The sequence below is a fragment of the Paramisgurnus dabryanus genome, chromosome 20 (genome assembly GCF_030506205.2).
Source record: "Paramisgurnus dabryanus chromosome 20, PD_genome_1.1, whole genome shotgun sequence".
NCBI lineage: Eukaryota > Metazoa > Chordata > Actinopteri > Cypriniformes > Cobitidae > Paramisgurnus > Paramisgurnus dabryanus.
This window is the reverse complement of record NC_133356.1, coordinates 29,134,169-29,155,345: the sequence shown is the minus strand read 5'-3', so window position 1 is coordinate 29,155,345 and position 21,177 is coordinate 29,134,169. Positions and strand designations below refer to the sequence as shown.

At 38.0% G+C, this 21,177-nt stretch overlaps 2 protein-coding genes across 4 annotated transcripts; one reads left to right on the top strand and one right to left on the bottom strand.

Moving 5' to 3' along the window:
* Positions 1-1,930: 1,930 nt before the first annotated feature.
* Positions 1,931-4,576, bottom strand: c1d (C1D nuclear receptor corepressor). Of its 2 annotated transcripts, none has more exons than XM_065251007.2 (5): positions 4,504-4,576; positions 3,869-4,009; positions 3,717-3,783; positions 3,585-3,640; positions 1,931-2,820 (listed from the first exon to the last, which is right to left on the bottom strand). In XM_065251007.2, the coding sequence occupies exons 2-5, from the start codon at positions 4,004-4,006 to the stop codon at positions 2,626-2,628; spliced, it is 456 nt and encodes a 151-aa protein (XP_065107079.1). In that variant the 5' UTR covers positions 4,007-4,009; positions 4,504-4,576; the 3' UTR covers positions 1,931-2,625. The 2 variants fall into 2 exon arrangements, with proteins under 2 accessions (XP_065107079.1, XP_065107074.1); XM_065251002.2 differs by lacking the exon at positions 4,504-4,576 and adding an exon at positions 4,295-4,315.
* Positions 4,577-5,239: 663 nt separating this feature from the next.
* slc29a3 (solute carrier family 29 member 3) lies at positions 5,240-19,748 on the top strand. Of its 2 annotated transcripts, none has more exons than XM_065251018.1 (7): positions 5,240-5,399; positions 6,203-6,299; positions 8,909-9,256; positions 11,413-11,495; positions 12,632-12,858; positions 14,067-14,229; positions 18,955-19,748. In XM_065251018.1, exons 3-7 carry the CDS (start codon positions 8,933-8,935, stop codon positions 19,565-19,567), a joined length of 1,410 nt encoding a protein of 469 aa, XP_065107090.1. In that variant the 5' UTR covers positions 5,240-5,399; positions 6,203-6,299; positions 8,909-8,932; the 3' UTR covers positions 19,568-19,748. The 2 variants fall into 2 exon arrangements, with proteins under 2 accessions (XP_065107090.1, XP_065107099.1); XM_065251027.2 differs by having other exon boundaries at positions 5,243-5,403.
* Positions 19,749-21,177: the final 1,429 nt, after the last annotated feature.

Here is a 21,177-nt window from a genome sequence, read left to right as displayed (position 1 = left end):
GACTTTATTTGCACTTTATTTAAAGAATTCTGCAACTACGTATGAACAAACCTTAAATTTGTTTCTCACTAATCATGTTTCTATTTTATAGAGAATTGTTAAAACAATATTGTGGCCATTGTAAACTGTCATTGTATGGGGAAGATAAGTCTTCAATAAACTGTTGTGTGTATGGGTTTGTGGCCTAACTGTACTTTTCTAAGTGTTGAGTAGTTAAGCTAGTCACCAGCCACTGTTTTAGGTTACAATACACTGCAATAGTTTTGTGTCCCCAGCTGGAAGCAGTGAATTCTTCAATTCTAATTGTAAAAACTGCACATATTCATTTTGGCTGTGCTGCATGGGTCACGTTTTACGAGACTATAAAGTTCACCGACAGACCACCTCAGCCTAAGTTTGACCAGCCGTTGACTTTCCCAATTTCAATGCCCCCTTTACCCCAAACATATGCACAAAGTCACTGACAGCATTACAGATAGGGAACACAGCCTGACCTTTTCATACTGACCCTGAACTCCTAGAGGGTCATTCATCTGTCACTTGTCCCATTAAATGCATTGTTTTTGGTAGCACAGACGTGAACATATTGCGAGGACAAACATGGGAAAGAAAATCAGGAAACACACACCACATTGCAAACACACAGAGCAATGCTGTGCATAGGTGTGTAATTGTTTTATACACGGATTTTACCATTAAAGGGAAATGAAGTTCACTGATAGATTAATTTTAGCCTTGCTTGCATTATAGATTTGTGCAAAACTTTTGCAATATTTTCTAAATCTTTATAAAGACTATTGTAAATTACATTAACTGATGTTATGCGACTAATTTTTTCCTGTTGTAATAAGTGATTCCAAAAATAACTGAGACGGATCTTGGTTTACGTATATTGCAACGACTGTACTACCCAACAATTTTAATCAATGGAAATAAAGGCTTGTTATCCAAATAATAATGGCAAAAAAGCCTCTGGGAGCACCAACGTGTAAGGTGTTTCAGCACTGGAAAAAATATCAAATCAACATATATTTTTATGTTACTTTAACTTAACAAATTAAGTTAAACAATTTCAAATAGTTTTTATAAGTTGTGCCAACTAATCACAAGTCAAAACTTAACATAGTAGGTTGAATTGATTTGTAAAACCAAGTTGTTTAATTGTTTTACAGTGTGGGAGGTTTTAGAATACAGTTTTCACAGTGTTAAACAATATTCATATAACTTTTACGCACGCCAGATGACCTTTATATTGTTTCTATTTCCGTTTTCTGACATATTCCTAAACAAACCATTGCAAACCTAATGTTTTGCGAGTTTAAAAAAAAATTATATCTTTCCATTCAATTTCAATTTGCGCAATTTAAGATGTATTGTAAACTTTATTGTGCTACCCGTTTCTATATGACTTGAAAGCAGTTTAATTGCAGAGGTACTACATTACCCATTGTTGTCCCAACAGATTATAAAGCCCTGACAAAATCTTTATTTTAACGTTTGGCTCTAGCAATAATGTGATTATTCATACATTGTGAAGCATCACTCCTGCTATTCCCTTACCAGATCGCAATGCTAACCAAAAAACGTATGCTCCAAATGAGTGCATAATGAATTTTGGATAGCCAATTTTACTGCCCTTTATAGCCCTGCGCTGCAAAAAAAAATGCAGCATGAAGATAAAACAACTTGACTTTGCAAGTCAATTCAACATCCTATTTTAATTTTTGACCTGCAAATAGTTGACATTACTTAAAAAAATAAGTTAAACAACTTCAACTAGTTTTATAAGGTTGAAAAGCATAAAAGTGTGGGGTGGTCTGCCAGAAAGTTTTGCATTACAGTACCAAAGTAGAATTGCACTGGCATACAATTTTACAGTCATTATGACAAACATGTTTAAATGATGAAAACTTATTAGATGACTCTCATGTCTTTGTCAAGAAAAAGCTGTTTAATTGTACATAATTACCGTCCCTCGTCACAGACACTGTGTTGAGATGACATGACCAGCCAAATGTTATTTTTCTGAAGTCTTTCACTTCCACAACTCATTAATTCTGGCCTTGGGTAGCAAATACTCCTGTGAACTGGGCATCAGAAACCCACTGTGTATTTCAGAAAAGGTAATACCAGGCTCGTGAAAATATACTGTAGTAAATTATTTATACAGTCAATTAACAATAACAGGATGGAGATAAAGAGCTGAAGGTGTTCATAGTTCAGTGAGGGACTGAATGTTTCTCTCAGTCTGCCAAAAAGATAAAATATTTCAAATAAAAACAGAGGCTTTAAAATTTTAATGGGGTTGCTAGTATGAATGGTCCACACAGAACATTTCAGATAACCCCAGATTTAAAACACACGCAAGACTATGAAAAACAATGGCTCTAGAAAAAAATTTAACTTTAAAAAGGGGTTGCATTAAATTTCTTCTTTAGTTTGAAATAAGTCAGTCTCTTGTGAAAAATGATACTGTTCAACATATGGCAGCATGGACAGTCACATTAAAGAAGTTGAGCATCCAAAGTTGTTTGCGCAATCGGACGACATTATAAGTCAGCAAAATAACTTTCCACAAGGCACACAAAATGTCCAGCATGTGTGTTTTATGAAGTCAGCTCAAATCTATTTAAACCTTGTGTGTTTTCCTCTGACAGAATGATCAGTTTTGTCCTTTCGTTTCTTGTCCTCTCGTTTCTTGTCCTCTGCATCCCACAATGCATTTCGAACAAACCGTGAGGCTGCATCTGTGTCGAGACGTCCGGCTTTTTTTCTGTCTGTGATTTCCTTCACTTTGTTCATATATGTCCTGATTCTCTCCTGTGAGGTGAAAGAGTCATTTCTGAATTACTTTCATTGACAACTATAAAGCATGCTTTAAAAAGTAATTTCCTTAAAGTGGCTTATATACTGCCCTGATATATTTTTATTAAAGAAATGTTCAATGCAAGGTAAATATTTAACCATTTAATAATTTCTAGCTTAGCACAAAGCTAGTCTAGGGTAGCACAAAGACTGGAAGTAAATGGCTCCAGCTAGCATGCTCCCAATAAGTGACAAAATAACGCCAACATTTTCTTATTTATATGTTGTGATTTGTATAGTCACAGCGTGTACAAATAACAAGGTCATAGGAAAGACAGCCATCTTTTAACAGTATACAATATTCTCAGAAGGTTAAGCACTGCTACTTGGGCAGATGATTAGCGCAACATTTAAAGTAACTGCGAGTAAATGACTCTGCCCAAGTAGCCCAATGTATACGATTAAAAGATGGCTGTGTCTCATATCTGACCTTGTTATTTTTACACACTGTGACTATACAAATCACAACATATAAATGGGAAAATGTTGGCATTATTTTGTCACTTATTGGAAGCAGTATGCTAGCTGGAGCCATTAACTTCCAGTCTTTGTGCTAAGCTAGACTAGCAGTGGGTGCGTCAGACAGAGTTACGAGACACACTGAGATGAAAAGGGACTTATGTGTCAATAAAGCTAAACTTGTACTCAACCCTGAATAAACATTCCTGCAAGTGAAATTATAAGATGATATAGGTATTGCAGTTAAGTAATCATTTTACCAATTCTTGTTTGATTCCATGGTCTTTTGGATTGACTCCTTGTGTCACCAAATACACTATAAAGAGAAGTTTCACAAGGTTTAAAACATGTTATTGCACATGATTAAGTAAACTTTTAGTTTAAAAACTTACTCCAGAACATTGAGTTGAGGGCATATGCTGACATCAAGTCCAATTTAGCTTGATCAAGAGGATCTAACTGGAATGAAAATGAAACTTTAGAATAAGCCATTTAATACACATGACTGCTTATAACATTGATGTATGAATTTACTGTTGCTTACTTTATCCAAATGGCTGCTTCTGGATACAGACACGAGACTCTGGACCATCTTCTGTACAGAACCCACAGAGGACTCAAAATCATTTAGGTTATCCTCTATTTCAGTGGGATAATCCTCTGCTGGACCTTCATCACCCATTGTCTGGCAACACAATGAAATAAGAAGGTTGTTTTCTTATTTATATTTATCTAATACTTACATGATAAATCAGGGTATTAACTTAACATGCAATAATTTTCACAATTTTAATATCTCTTAATATTTTAGAGATTTTCATTTAGAGGAGCTCTAGTCTACTATGTGCATATGAGAGATATATTATGAGATACTATACAGCTGTGGACATCGTACTGAAGTTAATACTTTATATATTGTCATGTACTGCCGAAATAATATTTAAATAAAGCAGTAAAAATACACACTGACTAGCATTGATATTAAGCAAGTGATTAAACGCCAGAGTATGGCGATTTCCAGCTGTTTGCACGCACGTGTATTGTTCACAGGGTTAAAACAGCACGTAACGATCCGGCATTATAAACAAAAAAACTTTTTCTACCGCAGCTTAATACGTTTTATTTACATTAGTTAAAACTAACAGTAGTTATAATATAATGAGATTTACAAGCCCTCACCAAATTAAACAAGACACTGCACCTCCGTCGATGAGAAGCACAGAGAAAACGCAGACATTCAATGGATTTTAAAATAAAAGTCGAGACTCTTAACTGTGCAAAGATGGAAAGAGAAATTAACAATTTTTACAATAAGTTCATTGTCATCTTTGTTTTTGCCTTAAATAAAGAAAGCGTGATTTAAATGTAAATTTAAAAGCGTGATCGGTTAATGTTTAATGATTTATGTAATAGAACTTATAATATTATTAATAACTTTTGTTTTCTGATCTTTTTTATCGAAATTTTTTAGAACATTACAACGTAGTTCTCAAATCAGATTTACTAATATATACACAGATGGCATTAAACAAATGAAATAAAGTGGTAGGGAAGGACAGTGGGACTTCAGAGTCAGGTTTTTAACTATACTCTTTGACTTCATGCAGAGCCGAAAGAACAGGTCGACGACGTCAGAGTACCGCGAGAAATCATTCGAGAAGTTTAATTCGACTCTCTCTCGCGGTACTTTGACGTCATCCTTCTTGTCAGTTTTTTCGGCTCGCATAAAGTCGAACGCACTCAACACTTCAGTAGTTACAAGGACATTTGTTATGAGTATTAAATATTAATCCGGTGTAACTTACACGGTGGACTCTTCAGGCATCACCACTCATGTTTAAAATCTAAAACTTTTAGCTTTTCACTCACGGTACTTTTATCGCGCAACGGAGCTTTTAATTTGAAATCGTATCAGAAGGACCATTTCCTAGTACACCCTCTTGTTTTGCACAGTCTGTTGTGTGATAACAATCACAGACAACTGTTATCATCATGTACTGAGATTGTGTTTTGTTATTGTCTGTCTACAGCAAGCAGACATGCGGAAGATGAATTCACCTAAAATCAAGCTGTTGGTGAGTAAGTTATCATTAGAAACATAATTTTGCTAGAGTTCTGCTACAGTAACACTGTTGTAAATATTGAGCAGATTTGTGATTCATATGTTTAGGAATGTTATGTACATTCGTGTGATCGTGATTTCCCTGTAAAGATTTGATTTGTGTTGAGATTATCAGTTTGTCCAAAACAGCTGTTTCTCTACATTTTGACATACCAATGGTCACCAACACTGATCCTGGAGATCTACTTTCCTGCAGAGTTCACCTCCAACCCCGGTCAAACACACCTGAACCTGCTAATCAAGCTTTTTACGGCTAAGTTACCTGAGGCATGTGTGCTGAAGCAGGGTTGGATCCAAAGTAGATCTCCAGTAACAGGGTTGGGGACCACTGGGTTACTGTAGAGTTATATATAAACAAAGTCTCTTTATTGGCCAATATTGCCTTTTTGTTTGATGTGTCAAATGATACACTTTTCTTTGAGTAAAACCTAATGTCATTTTACTCAAAGAAGTGGAACTAAAGTTACTCCTCATAACTGCATGTTCTCTGTCTGTCTGGTGTCACGTGATTGAAGAGCAGGAACCCTGTGTAGAGCACAGAAGCACGTGAGTGTTTTGTAATTGGTGTGAGCGAGGCATTTCAAACATCAGCAGTTACAGAAGTCATTGAGTGCATGTGTAGTAGATAGATAGATAGATAGAGAGATTGTTCATTATAACACACACACACATGTGTGTGTTCTTCTCAATAGGGTGTGATCATTGCTTTACTGTGAATAATGAAGTGATGATGTCTTCTGTATTAATCTCTTGCAGAGTTGAGTCCTAACTTCTCAACTATGTTCTGAGAAGAAAGCATCTTTCATCCAATATAGCCTAATGATCATTTTACAGAAGAACAGCTGAAGTTTTAGTAAGTAAGATGTATACACTCATTTTTTGTTGTTTAGTATTGTTGGATGATGTCTTTGCATTTGCTTTATTTGTTGTGCTATTATTTTTCTCCTCATACTAAGGGTGTCCTGTTGCAAAAATAATCCTGCAGAACTGCGCCATTTTTATATACAAATATTTGTGAGCTTATTTTCATAAAGATACTTAAGCCTCTTTTAAGATCATTTATTGCATCGGTAACACTTTACAATAAGGTTGATAATGCATTAGCTAAGAGGAGTTTACAACAATACTCCTACAACATTTATTTATCTTCTAGTTCAAGATAATTTAAGCATTTAATACATTTAAAATCAAATGTTCAAACTAACAGCTGTGATGATATAGAGCTATATCCCGACTTGGAGAGCGATACTGCTTTTATACAACACTTCAACAGCTTTGAAAAAAGAAAATAACTAGAAAACTACTTTCTTTCCACCACGGATTTGAAGCTCAGAATGAAAGGTAACCCCTTCGGCTGTTTGTTTTGAATGTCGTAATAACTCAATAGAGGGAATAGCCGTTTCTTAATATTACCGTTTCTTGGTCATAATTTGTGGTGTTAAAGGTCCCATTTTTCCTGATCCTATTTTTTAAACTTTAGTTAGTGTGTAATGTTGCTATAATTATAATAGCATAAATAATTCCCTGCAAAATGATAAAGCTCAAAGTTCACTGCCAGGCGATATATTTTCTTTAACAGAATTCGCCTTTCAAAGCCTACAGCAAACGGCCGGTTTGGACTACAGCCCTCTACTTCTAGTTTTAATGACATCAGTAGAACAGTTTTTTGACTTAACTCCGCCCACAGGAATACATCAGTCCCCAGCTAAGCTCAAACAGCTCTGCTAAGCTAAGCTACTGTTGAATCACAACACACTAAACAAACTACACAATCAGTACTGGTTACGTATTTCTGAAGGAGGGAATTAATAGAACAAGGAAGACATCAGACTGTTTTTAGGATAGTGAAAACAGCGCCATAGAGATAAGTAAATTGTGTGAAAAATACTGTGTTTTATTTACAAAAGAAACATAAACACATGTTATATTGTGCACCATGAACACAATCATAGCTTTAAAAACACACCGAAAACAGGGCCTTTATGATTAGTTCAGGTGAGAATATATATGTATAATATTCAAATCTGCAGCGGATTAGTAAAGATAGTGCCTATTTGAACATTTGCTTAGAAAGATTCGGACGTGAGATCCAGACGCAGCCAGCGGGTGGCAGTGACCGTTCACCCCGCTGACCACAGCCTGATCTTGGACACTTATAATTCCCCACTGGCTCTGATGTATCCATGTTTGATGGTTAAACATGAGATTTTATTTGTTTTGGGTTGATAAAATCAGTTTTTTTTAGTACAAGTACTCGCTTTATTACTGGACTTTGTTCTTGTCAGTACTGCATGAAACAAAATAGTTATGTGTTTTATATTGTAACCATTTTTTTTTATATAATTCAAAGAGGTGTTTCTGCGTGCTCCTTATAAATATCAGTGGTGATATCTCACAACGTGTTTTAATAGTCACGTCACCGGAAAATAAGTCATCAAGTGTCCCAATGTATAATGAGCCAATGTCCTTACCGTACCAGTGCCAGAGCCCCTGTACCCAATATACTGGGTGAGTACCAAAAGGCATTTTTGCATTCTTTTAACGGGACTTCGGGAAGGGTACACGCGTAAAAAGAAGCTCCAGATAAAGAGAAAATAATTGGGGTTTTTTTATTGCTTTATTCGCCAAGTGTATTTTAATTGTCCACACAATGTGACATTATTGCGGTACTCCCTCGAAAGTTTACATCCAAGAGCTCTGATCTTCGAAGTGATTAGGGCATAGGGATAATCACTTCCGATTGGGATTCACGTACTGGTTCACAAGCTAGGGAACATATTGAGACAAACGGAAGGTGTTCAAAAAACATGCGCGGCTCAAGATCATGCCTCCTTTACCCATCCTAAAATCACCAGTGGTGGAATGATACGTAAAAGATGTGAAATGGTGAAGGGGTTACCATGATGATACTGGTGGAATATATCACGGCTATCAGCCAATCAGATTCGAGAACAAGAAAGAACTGTTGTTGTATAAGAAATAATAAATGCTGAAAAACAATATTGATCACTGTAGTTAATGCATTTACTAATGTTTACTAATACAACCTTATTGTAAAGTGTAACCATTGCATCTTAAAAACAGATTTCCACGGAAATGTATATAACCGTAAGGCATTCGAAATGTTTTACCTTCTGAGTTTTTTTTTATAATTCCCTTTATCCTTAGTTGTTACTGTCATTAGGTTTTCAATGTAATAAAGTTTTTCTATACGTATATAATACAGAAAACAAATTAAATGCATGAATTAAAGGCACTTTGAGAAATGCTACCATGATAATTACATTTATGATGTAAAAAAAATATTTTGCATAATTAAAGGTACAGTGCATAACATTTAAGCCTGGGCAAACACAACAACATACTGCATTCAGAAAATGTATTCAGAAAATGTGAAAATATAGCGTATCCCTGTTTATTTTTTTCTTTTATTCCTCCTGGTCATCCATCACCTTTCCCCAGCTTCCACATCTTAATATCTTCTCTATGAGAATGGAAGGCAATCAGTCATTAAAGTCCAGTTTGAACTCTTCCTACGTTCCTCCTGATACCTCCTCCATGCATGATGAAGAGGGTTCTGAGGGTGAGGACGTTGGGAGCGACGTCTCCCCTCTGCTCGGCCGGCACAAGCTGGCGGCCCGTCGCAGCCCGGATGACTCTTACAATATGGTGTACATCATCTTTTTCCTGATGGGTATCGGCTCTCTGTTGCCCTGGAATTTCTTCATCACAGCCAAACACTACTGGCTGTACAAGCTGAGTAACAACACCAGCGCTGCAAGCCATGAGGAAACTCACAATGACCTCAGTGTAAGTGTGTGCGTTTTTATATCTTTGTTGAGGTGTGTAGTTTATATCACTCTTTCCTAAAAGTGAAATGATACAGTGGCTCTCTTCCAAAACATAGTGAGCAGCCTATGTAGGCAAGATCTTTAAGGGCCTATAGGGTGTTTTTTAAGTCCTAGTTTTGCCCAAATTCAAAAATGTACAGTTCTGAATACAAGTCTCTCATATTGAGGAGCTGAGACAGGAAGCTACTGTATGTATCCAAAGCGTTGCTAAAACATGTCAGCTGGTGTATTTGTCACGGGCAACATGCTGAATGGTTATTTAAAGAATCAGATCATGTTTGAAAGAGCCAACATCATTATTATGTTCCTGCAATATCTGAGAGATTATACTCTTTTTTTTTTTTTTAAATAGCTATGTGATAACTAAATAAATAGTTTTAAAGAGGTTTCTAGTCAAGCGTATGTCAATAAACGTTTTGTATTTGTCATAAATCCTTTTTTTGTCACATTATAAGATTATGATTTTATAATGCATTCCTGTTTTTTTTACTCTCACTTTCATTCTGACTGTAGTTAAGGTACAGGAAATGTTGAAAGTGCATGAAAAAATATACCATTTTATATTAGATTATAATCTATCTATGAGGACAATAAAATTTGCAATAATACCATATACAGTGGGCAAAATAAGTATTGAACACATCACCATTTTGATAATGTCTCTAAAGGTGACTCTCTTTTTTTTTTTATCACCAGATATTAGTAACAACCCATGCAATCCACACATGCGAAGAAATCAAACCATAGATAAATTAAGTTATGTGTAATCATGTAAAACGGCACAGGCAAAAGTATTGGACCCATGAAGAGAAGGAGGTGCAAAAAGGCATGGGATGCCAAGACAGTCAGTCATAAAAAAGCAATCATGCACCTTGTCAGTGCAAATAATAAAAGCTGGTTCAGTCCCAACTCCCAACTGATGGTCTATAAAAAAGTGTCTCCAAGGTCTCTTGCAAGAAACATCTTATCATGGGTAAATCCTGACCCAAACACACAGCCAGGGATTTGCTTTCAGAGAAAGAAAATAAAGTTAGAATACGTAAAAGAGGCCCACTAAACCTTCAAAATCACACCTCAGCGATGCATGCAACTCGTACCCACCAGTTCCGTATTTGTTGCAGAGCGGCTGCGTGCTGAAGTGACGAGGACCAATGAGGTCTCGCAAAATCACGTGATGATCGCGCGATATCTAGCTTTGTCTCCGCCCATTATGATGTTAAATTATGACGTTTTGCTGGACCAGCCAAGATCATGACATGAGATCTCGCAAATTCAGGTTTGATCACACGATATAGTCATGGCTCCGCCCTGTGGAGCTGTCCGGCATCCGTCAAAAATAGAAGCTCTGCCTATTTGTTCCGGAGGGCTGCGGATGGCCAGAGCTGTGACGGATTCGGAACACAGTCACTGGAAATACACACATTGACTTGAATGGAAACCAATTGACTCCGCCGCCGTTCCACAGCGGATCCGCAGCCGTTCCGCAGTCGGTGGAAATCCAGCATTAGAAATATGTTAAATCTCCCACAACACGCGCTGTTTTGATGTGTGGGCATGCTTTTCTGGAAGAAGTGCCCATAAAAGGAATATGGGGTCGCTGATACGTAACTATATAAATAAATTGACTTGACTCTCAGGATCCAAATTACATACCGTATTTTCCGACTATAACACGGTCCGGACTGTAAGTCGCATTAGTCAAAATGTGTTTTGAAGAGGAAAACATATATAAGTCGCAGTGAACTATACGTCGCGTTTATTTAGAAAATGAATAGGTGTCCGTACGTTAACGTAACATTATCAGTTATTTACACAATAAACAATGGCATACAGAACATACCTGGGAGGCTGAATAGGCTAAATTAAAATGACAAGCCAAACAAAGTTCCCGAAGTCATTACTGAATCCATTAAATTACATAAATACAAGAGCAACATAGAGCGGACTCTCGCGGTTGTAGACGGTAATGGTTTCTCTTGGTTCATATAAAATAATTTTGCCTAGAAGTTCCAGGACCTGCCAAACTATGAAAAAAGTGGAACTTATAGTTCGGAAAATACGGTAAATGTCACACATTGCATTATTATGAGTGTCTTGTTTTCATTTGTTTATCAGGACTACTTTGAGAGTTATCTTGCCATCACTTCAACTGTTCCATCAGTACTGTGTCTCATCCTCAACTACCTCCTGGTTAACAGGTAATAACACAAACACACCTACACAGCTGTCTTCATAATTCAGATTCGTCTAGTTCACATGCTGCTTAGTTAAAGTGATTTGAGTTAAGAGGAAAAGCTTTTTATTAAAAAGATACACTATCTTGCTAGTTGATGAGCTTCCAGTCAGATAATGGTAGCTCCTGGTTAACAGGTAATAACACAAACTAATCCAACTGAGCTAAAGGAACACACATATGTTTGTAGTTTTTGTATGTCTATACTTTCTGACTATTAGGCATTTACTGTAAATCTGCTTAGCAACATTGCTAAATCAGGGCTTGACATCAAGCTTCTCCCAAACGCCCAATAAGAGTTTGGCGATGAACATGATGGAGCACCTTGCCATAAGTCATAATTGATAACTAAGTGGCTCTGGGAACAAAACAGTTTTGGGTCCCCAGACCTCAATTCTATTGAAAACTTGGAGTTTGTCAGAATGTGTGGGGTTTTCTTTGTCCACCCGCATTGATTATGCAAAAAATGGACTGCCATCAGTCAGGATTTGGCCAAGAAGTTGACTGACAGCATGCCAGAGCCAGTTGCAGAGGTTTCGAAAAAGAAGAAGGATCAACACTGAAAATTTGACTTTGCAACTTAATTGTAATTGTCAGTAAAAATCTGTGACACCTAGGAAATGCTTGTAACTGTACTTTAGTATACCATAGGCTGTGTCCGAAATAGCTTCCTATAACATTAAATAGTGCACTATTTGAGGGAACATCCATTTTTAGTGATGACTGAAATCATAGTGGACATTATTGAGTGCACTCATTCAACCCCACAATGCACTGCAATAATAAGAGAACAACTGATGTACACTCACAGCTAGGTACTACTCGTCCACAGAGGTCCACGCTTAATGAAGTCTCGGAAAAAGATGGCATCGGCACTGCAGCACTTCCGGCGAGCTCAAGTGTCAGAATTCACTCACTAGTTTTCATTTACTCATTCGAGTGAACTTTATCATGTAGGGAATAGTGAATGAAGGTGTAGGGGGGTAGGTCGGACAGCCATAGCATCTGAGAAAAGATGGTAAAACACTGAAGCAGCAGACTTTGTGAAATTTAATATTTATGCCATTCTCAAAACTTGTTTTCTGTGTGCATTTTTTTCAGGTTTTCCTCTCAGGTCCGGATCCTGGTGTCTCTGTTTTTGATTTTGATGGTGTTCGTTTTGACCACAGTGTTGGTGAAAGTGGACATGTCTTGCTGTAGGATGCAATTCTTTGGGGTAACGCTGGCCAGTGTAGCGCTGATGAGCGGGGCGTCCAACATCTTCTCTGGCAGTGTGTTTGGTATCAGTGGCCACTTTCCTATGAGGATATCTCAAGCACTCATATCAGGTACTGTTGAATTACTTACTGTTCATCATCTTGAGTCAATTCAGTAAAATTTATATTATTAATTAGGGATTCACCGATACATCATTCAGGGTTCCCACGGGTCCTTGAAATCATTGAAAGTTTGTGAATCTGGGGGGGGGGATTCAAGGCCCTGGGAAGTTTTTTAAAATATACATACATAGATATACATACATACAGGTCATTGAAATTGCTTGAATCTATTTTATGCAAGAAGTTTTCTGGAAAAAAATCCATATTATTCCCTGTGTAGTGTAGGATAATATCATAAAAATTCTAGACTTTTAAGCACACGTGCTAAACTGTTCCCTTTAAATGCTTATATCTTCTGTATGTGAATGTTGATTTATATCAAAATGCTTTTTTGCATAGTTTCACACAAGAAAACGTCTCTGGTTGCGTATGTAACTGTTGTTCCTTGAGAAGGGAACAAGACGCTGTGTCTCCCTTTCCATACTTCCTGCGTCCCTGTAACGCCGTCTTTGGCAATATTTCAGATAGCGATATATACTTCTTGGCTCCCGCATCACCCTGTCTTTGTCGTTAAGCCTCACCATTGGTTGAATTTGATATACACATTCAGATGCACTTACCCCTGGAGGCGTCCCCAAAGTGTCACCGCAGTGACGCAGCGCTAGTTTCCTCAATAGGGTAATGTATCTTAAAGGAGCATTTCACCCGTAGAAACATTAATCTTTATTGAAAGTGTGTCATATTTGTAGTCGAAAAGTAACATACATTTAGAATTTGGTGCCTATTTGACAGAGAAAAGGGGTGTTTGTAGTCTCACTCCCTCAACAAAGACATTGCACTTCCTTCTTTCAATGATGCAAAATGATGATTTTTACATCATTGAAAGAAGGAAGTGCAACACTGAAATCTGTATTTCTCCTGTCTCAGCGACAACTGAGAAAATGTTGCATGACCATTCAAAAACATGTCTGGGGTTCTAACTATACAAAGCTTAATGCAAATGGGTGAAGTGTCCCTTTAAAAGGTATCACGAGGTAACCCTGCTCTCACTGGAAATGTGTCCCCACATTTAGTCCTTGAATTTGAGGGTATTGGACCTGGAAAGTCCTTGAAAGGTCCATGAATTTGGAGTTAACTAAGGTGTGGGAACCCTGTATACATTTTGAAATTTGTTCATCACTGTTAGACATAAAACTCTGTTTGTGTCTTTATGTCAGGTCAGGCTATGGGCGGCACTATAAGTGCATTGGCATCTATAATGGATCTGGCGGTGGCCAGTGATGTGACCAACAGTGCACTCTTTTACTTCCTTACCGCTGACGTCTTCATACTGATCTGTATCGGCACGTACCTGCTTCTGCCCAGACTGGATTACTCACGGTACGTGATTGTGCTTAACATGTACCACAAATCCCTTATCAGCTCTGAGTAAAGGCAACCATGATCATCATAGGGGTAAAGAAATGCCAACATCTTATTTCATACTAGGCCAAGTGGTTTAATATCATTATGATACCTTATTGTGTACTTGTTTTTTTTTTGCCAATTGAACAAAATGTAGTTGAGTTGTGGTCAACATTATCTTTTTTGGATACATATTTTCTCATTACACCACATATTAAATTAAGTTGTAAAGCAGCTCCTGGACTTTAGTGTTTCTGCAGTGCTTTAAATGAAATAGCAAAGTCTCTTTGGGTTGACACATTTTTACTGTTGCACCAGCAGTAGGCCTGCCGACCGTATCCATTACACTAAACTATACACACAGTACAAACTAAAGAAACATACTTCTCTTTCATGTGCCACATGAGGATCTTCTTCATGACCACAGCACATGATCTGGACAGTGTGTTATTTGATGAGTGAGGACTGAGGGGAGACGAAAAACAGGAACTGTACTGAATCCATGAGTTTCTGTAGCAGTCTGAGGTCAAACCACAGTTTCATGACACTGTTGTGTGATGTAGACATCAGCAGATGCTGATGTGGCATAATTGTAACACACTGTCACCGTATGAATACTGGTGCTCACTAGGCATGGTTAACAAACCATCGTATTGGACTAATACTGTAACATCTATGACTAACAATTGCATTTTGAACATTACCTGAAACCTTACATAATGAAAAAAAAAAAACGATGTCATCAAACACAACATTTATAAAACTTGATTACTTTACCTCATGTGTAACATAATTTTCGTTCCCGTCTGATTGATGGGCATCAGTGTTTGAGTTAAAGACAACAAATCCCGTCAGTCTACGCTGCTTCAGAGCGTCAATAATCTACGTCATTGTTATTGATTTGATCTGGCGCCCTCTAGCTGGGTGGATTATACAAATTGCATCTTTAACCACATGCTGTTTCAACAGACTCAAAATATCATAAAATCCCTAAAAAAGTAGCCCATTTGACTCCAAATGTTTTGTATTCCAAGCCATAGAAAGCTTTTTGTAATTGAATATATTATTTGGCAAACATCTTCCTCTACCCTGCAGCTCTTAAAAGTTATTCATGTTTGTGTTTAGATGATGACGCTGAAGCTCAAATGAGATTATAGGGGCAGTTTCCCTGACAGGGATTATCATAAAACAGGACTTGGCCTTAGTTAAATTATATTATATTTAAGTCATTTTTAAAAGCATAATTTATAAATAAACATCTTGAGACACAACACTTGCACTGATATATTTTTAGATATGCCAGAGCAGGTTGTTTTCGATCAAAAAAAGGGCCATTTCATAGATAGAAACATTAATCTTTATTGAAAGTGGGTCATATTTGCAGCCGAAATGTAACATAAATTTAGAATTTTGTGCCTATTTGACCGAGAAAAGACAGAATGTGACTTTAGGGTGCATTTGTATGTGAAACTACAACTCCCACAATGCACAGCTCTGCAAGCCACTCCCATTAATCGGAACACGGCTTAGATTGTGTACATAAATGCCACGTTAGTAAAACAAAGAAAATAGCCACCACTGTATCTGACAGACACCAATCATGACTTACTTTTAAACGTGACGTTACGTTGTGTTACACACAATAACACTCTGGTCTGGTGTGTAGCAAAGTTTTATTCAAACAGTAACGTGCGATTTCAGATCCGCAGTACAAATGTCTTTCCAAGTACTTAAAAAATGGTATGGATTTTAAATGTTTATTTAGTTTTACCAATTTTCTTTTTGTTTCTTGTTTACTGTAATTACATCGGTGTTATATCAGTCTCATTGCCTTCACAATATAGACATATAAAACACCTTTTGTGTACATAAATGCCACCTTAGTATAACAAAGAAAATAAAAACACTCTATAATCATACGTCAGTTTATGCCTGCATCCTGCACACAAACGCGTCCACCGCACAATATCTCCACAGACGCGCTAGCTCAGTGCTTGTGCTCATTAGCCGAAACACGTCTTTGAGATAAACACGCGCAAAGTAATCGGGAACATTCATCAAACAAACATCTATATCCTTATCTGATGCAGAAATGTTATAAAGCAAGCACACAGCGATAGTACAGGCACTATTAGTTCGTCCAAGCTTTAGCCAGTCCGGGCTTCTCTACGCAGCAGAGGCCGATGGTTGCGGTGTCCTCCACGTGCTCCTCTACTCAGCCGAATCCCATGCTCCGGCCTAATCCTCGGGCTTCTGTTCCTCCATCTGCCTCAGCTCTTTGCTGTATTGTGGCTCATAAAGGTGCCATGAACAGCGGATTAGAGCATCACGCTTGCGAAATCACCCTCTTCCATATCATATCGATTACCTTCCGATACTATTGTAACATGAAGTCTGGCTCCCTCCACAACGTCTGTTAGGTTAGCTTAGCATAAAGATGGCGGCTGATCGTTTTTTTTTGTCTGTGTTCGTATATTTTCGTAAGTCCCACCCACTGATCTGTAAGGGTCTTTAGTGTGAGTGGGTCACACCCATAGCCCCCACCTTGGAAAAATGAGGCATGAGTGTCTGTAGTCTTTCCCCCTTAACAAACATACAGCAGTTCCTTCTTTCAATGACACAAAATGACGATTTTTACATCATTGAAAGAAGGAAGTGCAACACTGAAATCTGTATTTCTCCTGTCTCAGGGGAAACTGAGGGAATGATGCACGACCATTCAAAAACATGACTGGGGTTCTAAAGATACAAAGCTTAATGCAAATGGATGAAGTGTCCCTTTAAGCCCTCTCTGGGAAACCGCCCCTAAGCCCGGGAATATTCTGCAGGATTTTTGCCCTCCTATAAGATCATTACTTGGCAGCCATATCACCCTGTAGCCCAAGACAGCTTGCCCACTGAAGCTAAGCAGGGCTGAGCCTGGTCAGTACTTGGATGGGAGACCACCTGGGAAAACCAGGTTGCTGCTGGTAGTGGTGTTAGTGAGACCAGCAGGGGGTGCTCACCCTGTGGTCTGTGTGGGTCCTAACACCCCAGTATAGTGACGGGGACACTATACTGTCAAAAAAGTCAGGTCCTGACTCTCTGTGGTCATTAAAAATCCCAGGATGTCCTTTAAAAAAGATTAGGGGTGTGCCCCGGCATCCTGGCCAAACTTGCCCATTGGCCTACTAATCATCCCTCATACTAATTGGCTATATCACTTTGTCTCCTCTCCACTAATAAGCTGGTGTGTGGTGGGCATTCTGGCGCAATATGGCTGCCGTCGCATCATCCAGGTGGATGCTGCACATTGGTGGTGGTTGAGGAGATTCCCCGTTCATATGTAAAGCGGTTTGAGTACTGAGAAAAGCGCTATATAAATGAAACTAGTTATTATAATTATTATTATTACTTTATCACAATGTGCGACATGGATTGTTTAAACTCGGGTACGACAAGCATGTAGAGTAGACTGTACGATGATGATACGGAAGCTTCGGCGGCTGTGTCACACGTTACAGCAACGTCACCAGCACCCAGCTGAAGAAAAAAACAATAAAACCATTACAAAAAAATCTAATGATTTTCATTAAAATGCCAATAGGAACCATTAGCTTTTACCATTAAAACCACTACACTGCAGTGTGTTTTGGGCCATATTCCATTAGAACCAGTAAAATTCCCAATAAAACCAATAGAATTTATGTGATTCTGTCTATTGGTTTTTTTAGCAGGGCAGTATGCAGGTCGTAGCAGCAAACACACTGTGCGTTGATCATGCTGAATTTCTGACACTGTCAGAAAACTATCGTAGGTTATCTTTGGATGCAAGACCGGGAAAACAGCCATCTTTGAAGCTCTCTCACTGTACAACATAGGACCATGGATGAAGAGCCACGATCACAGAAATCACGACGATGGCAATCTTTCGTCTGGGACAGTCAATAACCGTGCAGTGTATCCCGGGCTTAAAATCTTATAGGTAAATAGCTGCTTAAAATTAAGTTAGTTCCTCACACAAACTACTATAGGACAACAGAAAACTTGAAATGCATAACTGTTCCATTTGACTATTTTAGTATAAAGAGCATTAGATATTGTCCATTTATTATTTCTTTTGTGTTCCAGGAAAGAAAGAAATAGGATGAAGTTTTTCTTGGATGCTTTAACTCATTACTACCGTTAGGTGGCACTGTAGTGCTATATATATATATATCTCACCCACTTTATTAAATCTACCTGTTCTATAGACCCTTTCACAGCTCACGTGATCAAATAGCCTACACTCGCAACAGAAGTGGTGTTATTCCCCATTGGTTTCACAGCATTAAAATGTCGGGTTGTTGCGTTTGGTTGCACTTATATAATTTACTAATATATGTATATATGTATCTAGCCACTTTATATTTGGCCATCTGCTAACGTCTTCTATCCACTCCACTATAGTACACGGATCTGGTAGCTGTGTTAAAAAAGTTAATAAAGTCAACTTTTTAAAAATAACTTTCTCTGTCTGTGTTGCTTCACTGCTGATTCTAGCCATACTTCCATTTCCAAACTGCGTGCGCATGCGCTGCCACGTCATCATTGTGTACAAACAGTAAAAGGGGGTGAACTATCCCTTTAAAGGCATTACACACAGGCCAAGCAGTCCATTTACAGGTTTCATTTTTAGTTTATGTCCACATTTGGAACACACTGTATCTCTCTCTCTTTCAGGTACTATATGGAAATGGCTGCTACATCAAACAATGAATCTAACAGCCAAAACAGCAGCTCAGTATCTGTGCCGCCCCTCAAACCCATCCTAAAGAAGACCTGGGTGCTGGGCCTCTGCGTCTTCTACGTCTTCTTCATCTCCATCATGATTTTTCCCGCCGTTTCCTCTGGAATCCAGTCGGTGAATACAGACCCTAAAAACCCTTGGACTTCCACATACTTTGTGCCCCTCACTAGTTTTTTACTGTACAACGTAGCAGATTTCTGTGGGCGTCAGACTACCGCCTGGCTCCAGGTGCCAGGCCCCACCAGCCGCGTGCTGCCATTGTTGGTCATCCTGAGAACCGTATTGGTCCCACTGTTCGTATGGTGCAACTATCAGCCGCGGTACCATCTACACAATGTATTATTTGCAAATGACATCTTCCCTGTGATATTTGTTTGTTTGCTGGGGCTATCTAATGGGTATCTGGGCACACTTCCTATGATCTATGGGCCTAAAGTTGTGCCACGGGAGCTGGCTGAGCCGGCAGGCGTCGTCATGTCTTTTTTCCTGACTCTTGGGTTAGCTGTCGGATCGGCAGTTTCTGTAGGTCTTGTTCACTGTATCTGAGTGCTGCTTATGATGATAGTCAGCGAGATATTTGAAAAGTTGATACAGATTTGATCATTTACACTACAGCACTCAAGCACAATCTATTGCCAAGATTTTATAAATTACCTTTTAATAATTTTTTATCACACAGACATTAAATACAGATCTGAAACATTAATGTACAAAGATTAAAAAGTGTTCTAAAGCTATTATGCGGAACAACCCACATGTAACACTTTAATTTCCCTACAATCTGTGCCTTCAAGTTTACAGTGTGACTTTGCCAGGGACAATGATGTTTTACTTTAAATGTAAAGTTCCAGATATTAAATGTTTTATTGTTATTTTTAGGACAATTTTATTGGCATCTTAGAAAAAAACATGATTTTAGTCTCAGTTTTATATCTTTTTGTAATAAAAATTTAACCAGCATCCCTTTTTTAAATGTGTGTGTGGTTTATCCTGTCATACACCAGTACTTTCTTTTTTTTAAATCTTAAAGTATGAACATGTTTGTGAGTTTGAGTTGTGAGTTTTATGACCTTTAGTCCATGTCTGTTTACTCTGTTTCCCTTTATCAGTTAAAACTTGCCTGTCTCATATGCCTCACAATTTTAAAACCTTTTTATCTGATGACTAAAATGCTTACACATAGTTGATAAATTTAAACTGTGCCTATATAGTTTATTTGTTATTTTTATTATTACTAAGGTGCTTCATGGTTCCTTCATGTTGGTTGAATGGTTCAATAAATTACATTTAACATCAGTGGGGGGTCATGACTGCTCATCCGAGGGGCGCAAATTCAAAGTAAGTGTTTGGAGTGTAATGTGTGTTGATTGCGTTTTCAAAATATGTGTTTGTTGCGTCATGTGAACCATGTGCATCACGTGTTTTGTCAAAATAAGTGCCTGCTGCACACGTGTCAAAACCGTTTATGATAAAAGAGTCGCTCACATTCGCAAAATACACACAAGACACTCCTTTAACAGTAAACTCTGATTACACATGAGATTATATGAGTATCTGGCAAACGCAAGGGTCTCTTTTATCATAAACCCTTTAGACGCGTCTGCAGCAGGCACTTATTTTGACAAGACACGTGATGCACATAGGTTCACTCGACGCGCAGAACACATATTTTGAAATTACGAACCATACACATGACAAGCTACATACATTTTGTGACGAACTTCACATCGAATGTCCTCGAAAAAAGAAGTCAGCTCGCCACTGTTTAACAACCAATAGACCTTACTGCATCACAAAAAGATATGAAAGATGTATAAAAAGAAATGGTTCTTTTACCAACTTTGACTAAATGGTATGGTTTAAGGAACCAAAAAAATGGTTCTTTACACAGCACAGTTGTGAAAAACATTTAAAGAACACCTATTACGTTGCTTAAAACTTTATTTGGTGTAATACAATGTGTTTGCATGGTTTAGGGTTAAAAAAAACAATTATTTCCCCACATACCGTAAATTATCGTTGTTCCTCTATGCCCTGCCTCCCTGAAACAAGTAGATTTTCTTACAAAGCTCATCGTTCTAAAAAGTGCTGATTGGCCAGCTTACCATAACATTGTGATTGGACTGAATGCCTCTGTCATCCAGCCGGAAATGTGA

Coding starts and splice junctions, on each gene's coding strand:
- slc29a3 (XM_065251018.1), top strand. CDS start 8,933: ATGAGAATGGAAGGCAATCAGTCATTAAAGTCCAGTTTGAACTCTTCC. Junction 11,496..12,631: donor AACTACCTCCTGGTTAACAG/GTAATAACACAA, acceptor CATTTTTTTCAG/GTTTTCCTCTCAGGTCCGGA. Junction 12,859..14,066: donor ATCTCAAGCACTCATATCAG/GTACTGTTGAAT, acceptor TCTTTATGTCAG/GTCAGGCTATGGGCGGCACT.
- c1d (XM_065251002.2), bottom strand. Junction 3,784..3,868: donor GAAGCAGCCATTTGGATAAA/GTAAGCAACAGT, acceptor TTTTCATTCCAG/TTAGATCCTCTTGATCAAGC. Junction 3,641..3,716: donor CCTCAACTCAATGTTCTGGA/GTAAGTTTTTAA, acceptor TTCTCTTTATAG/TGTATTTGGTGACACAAGGA.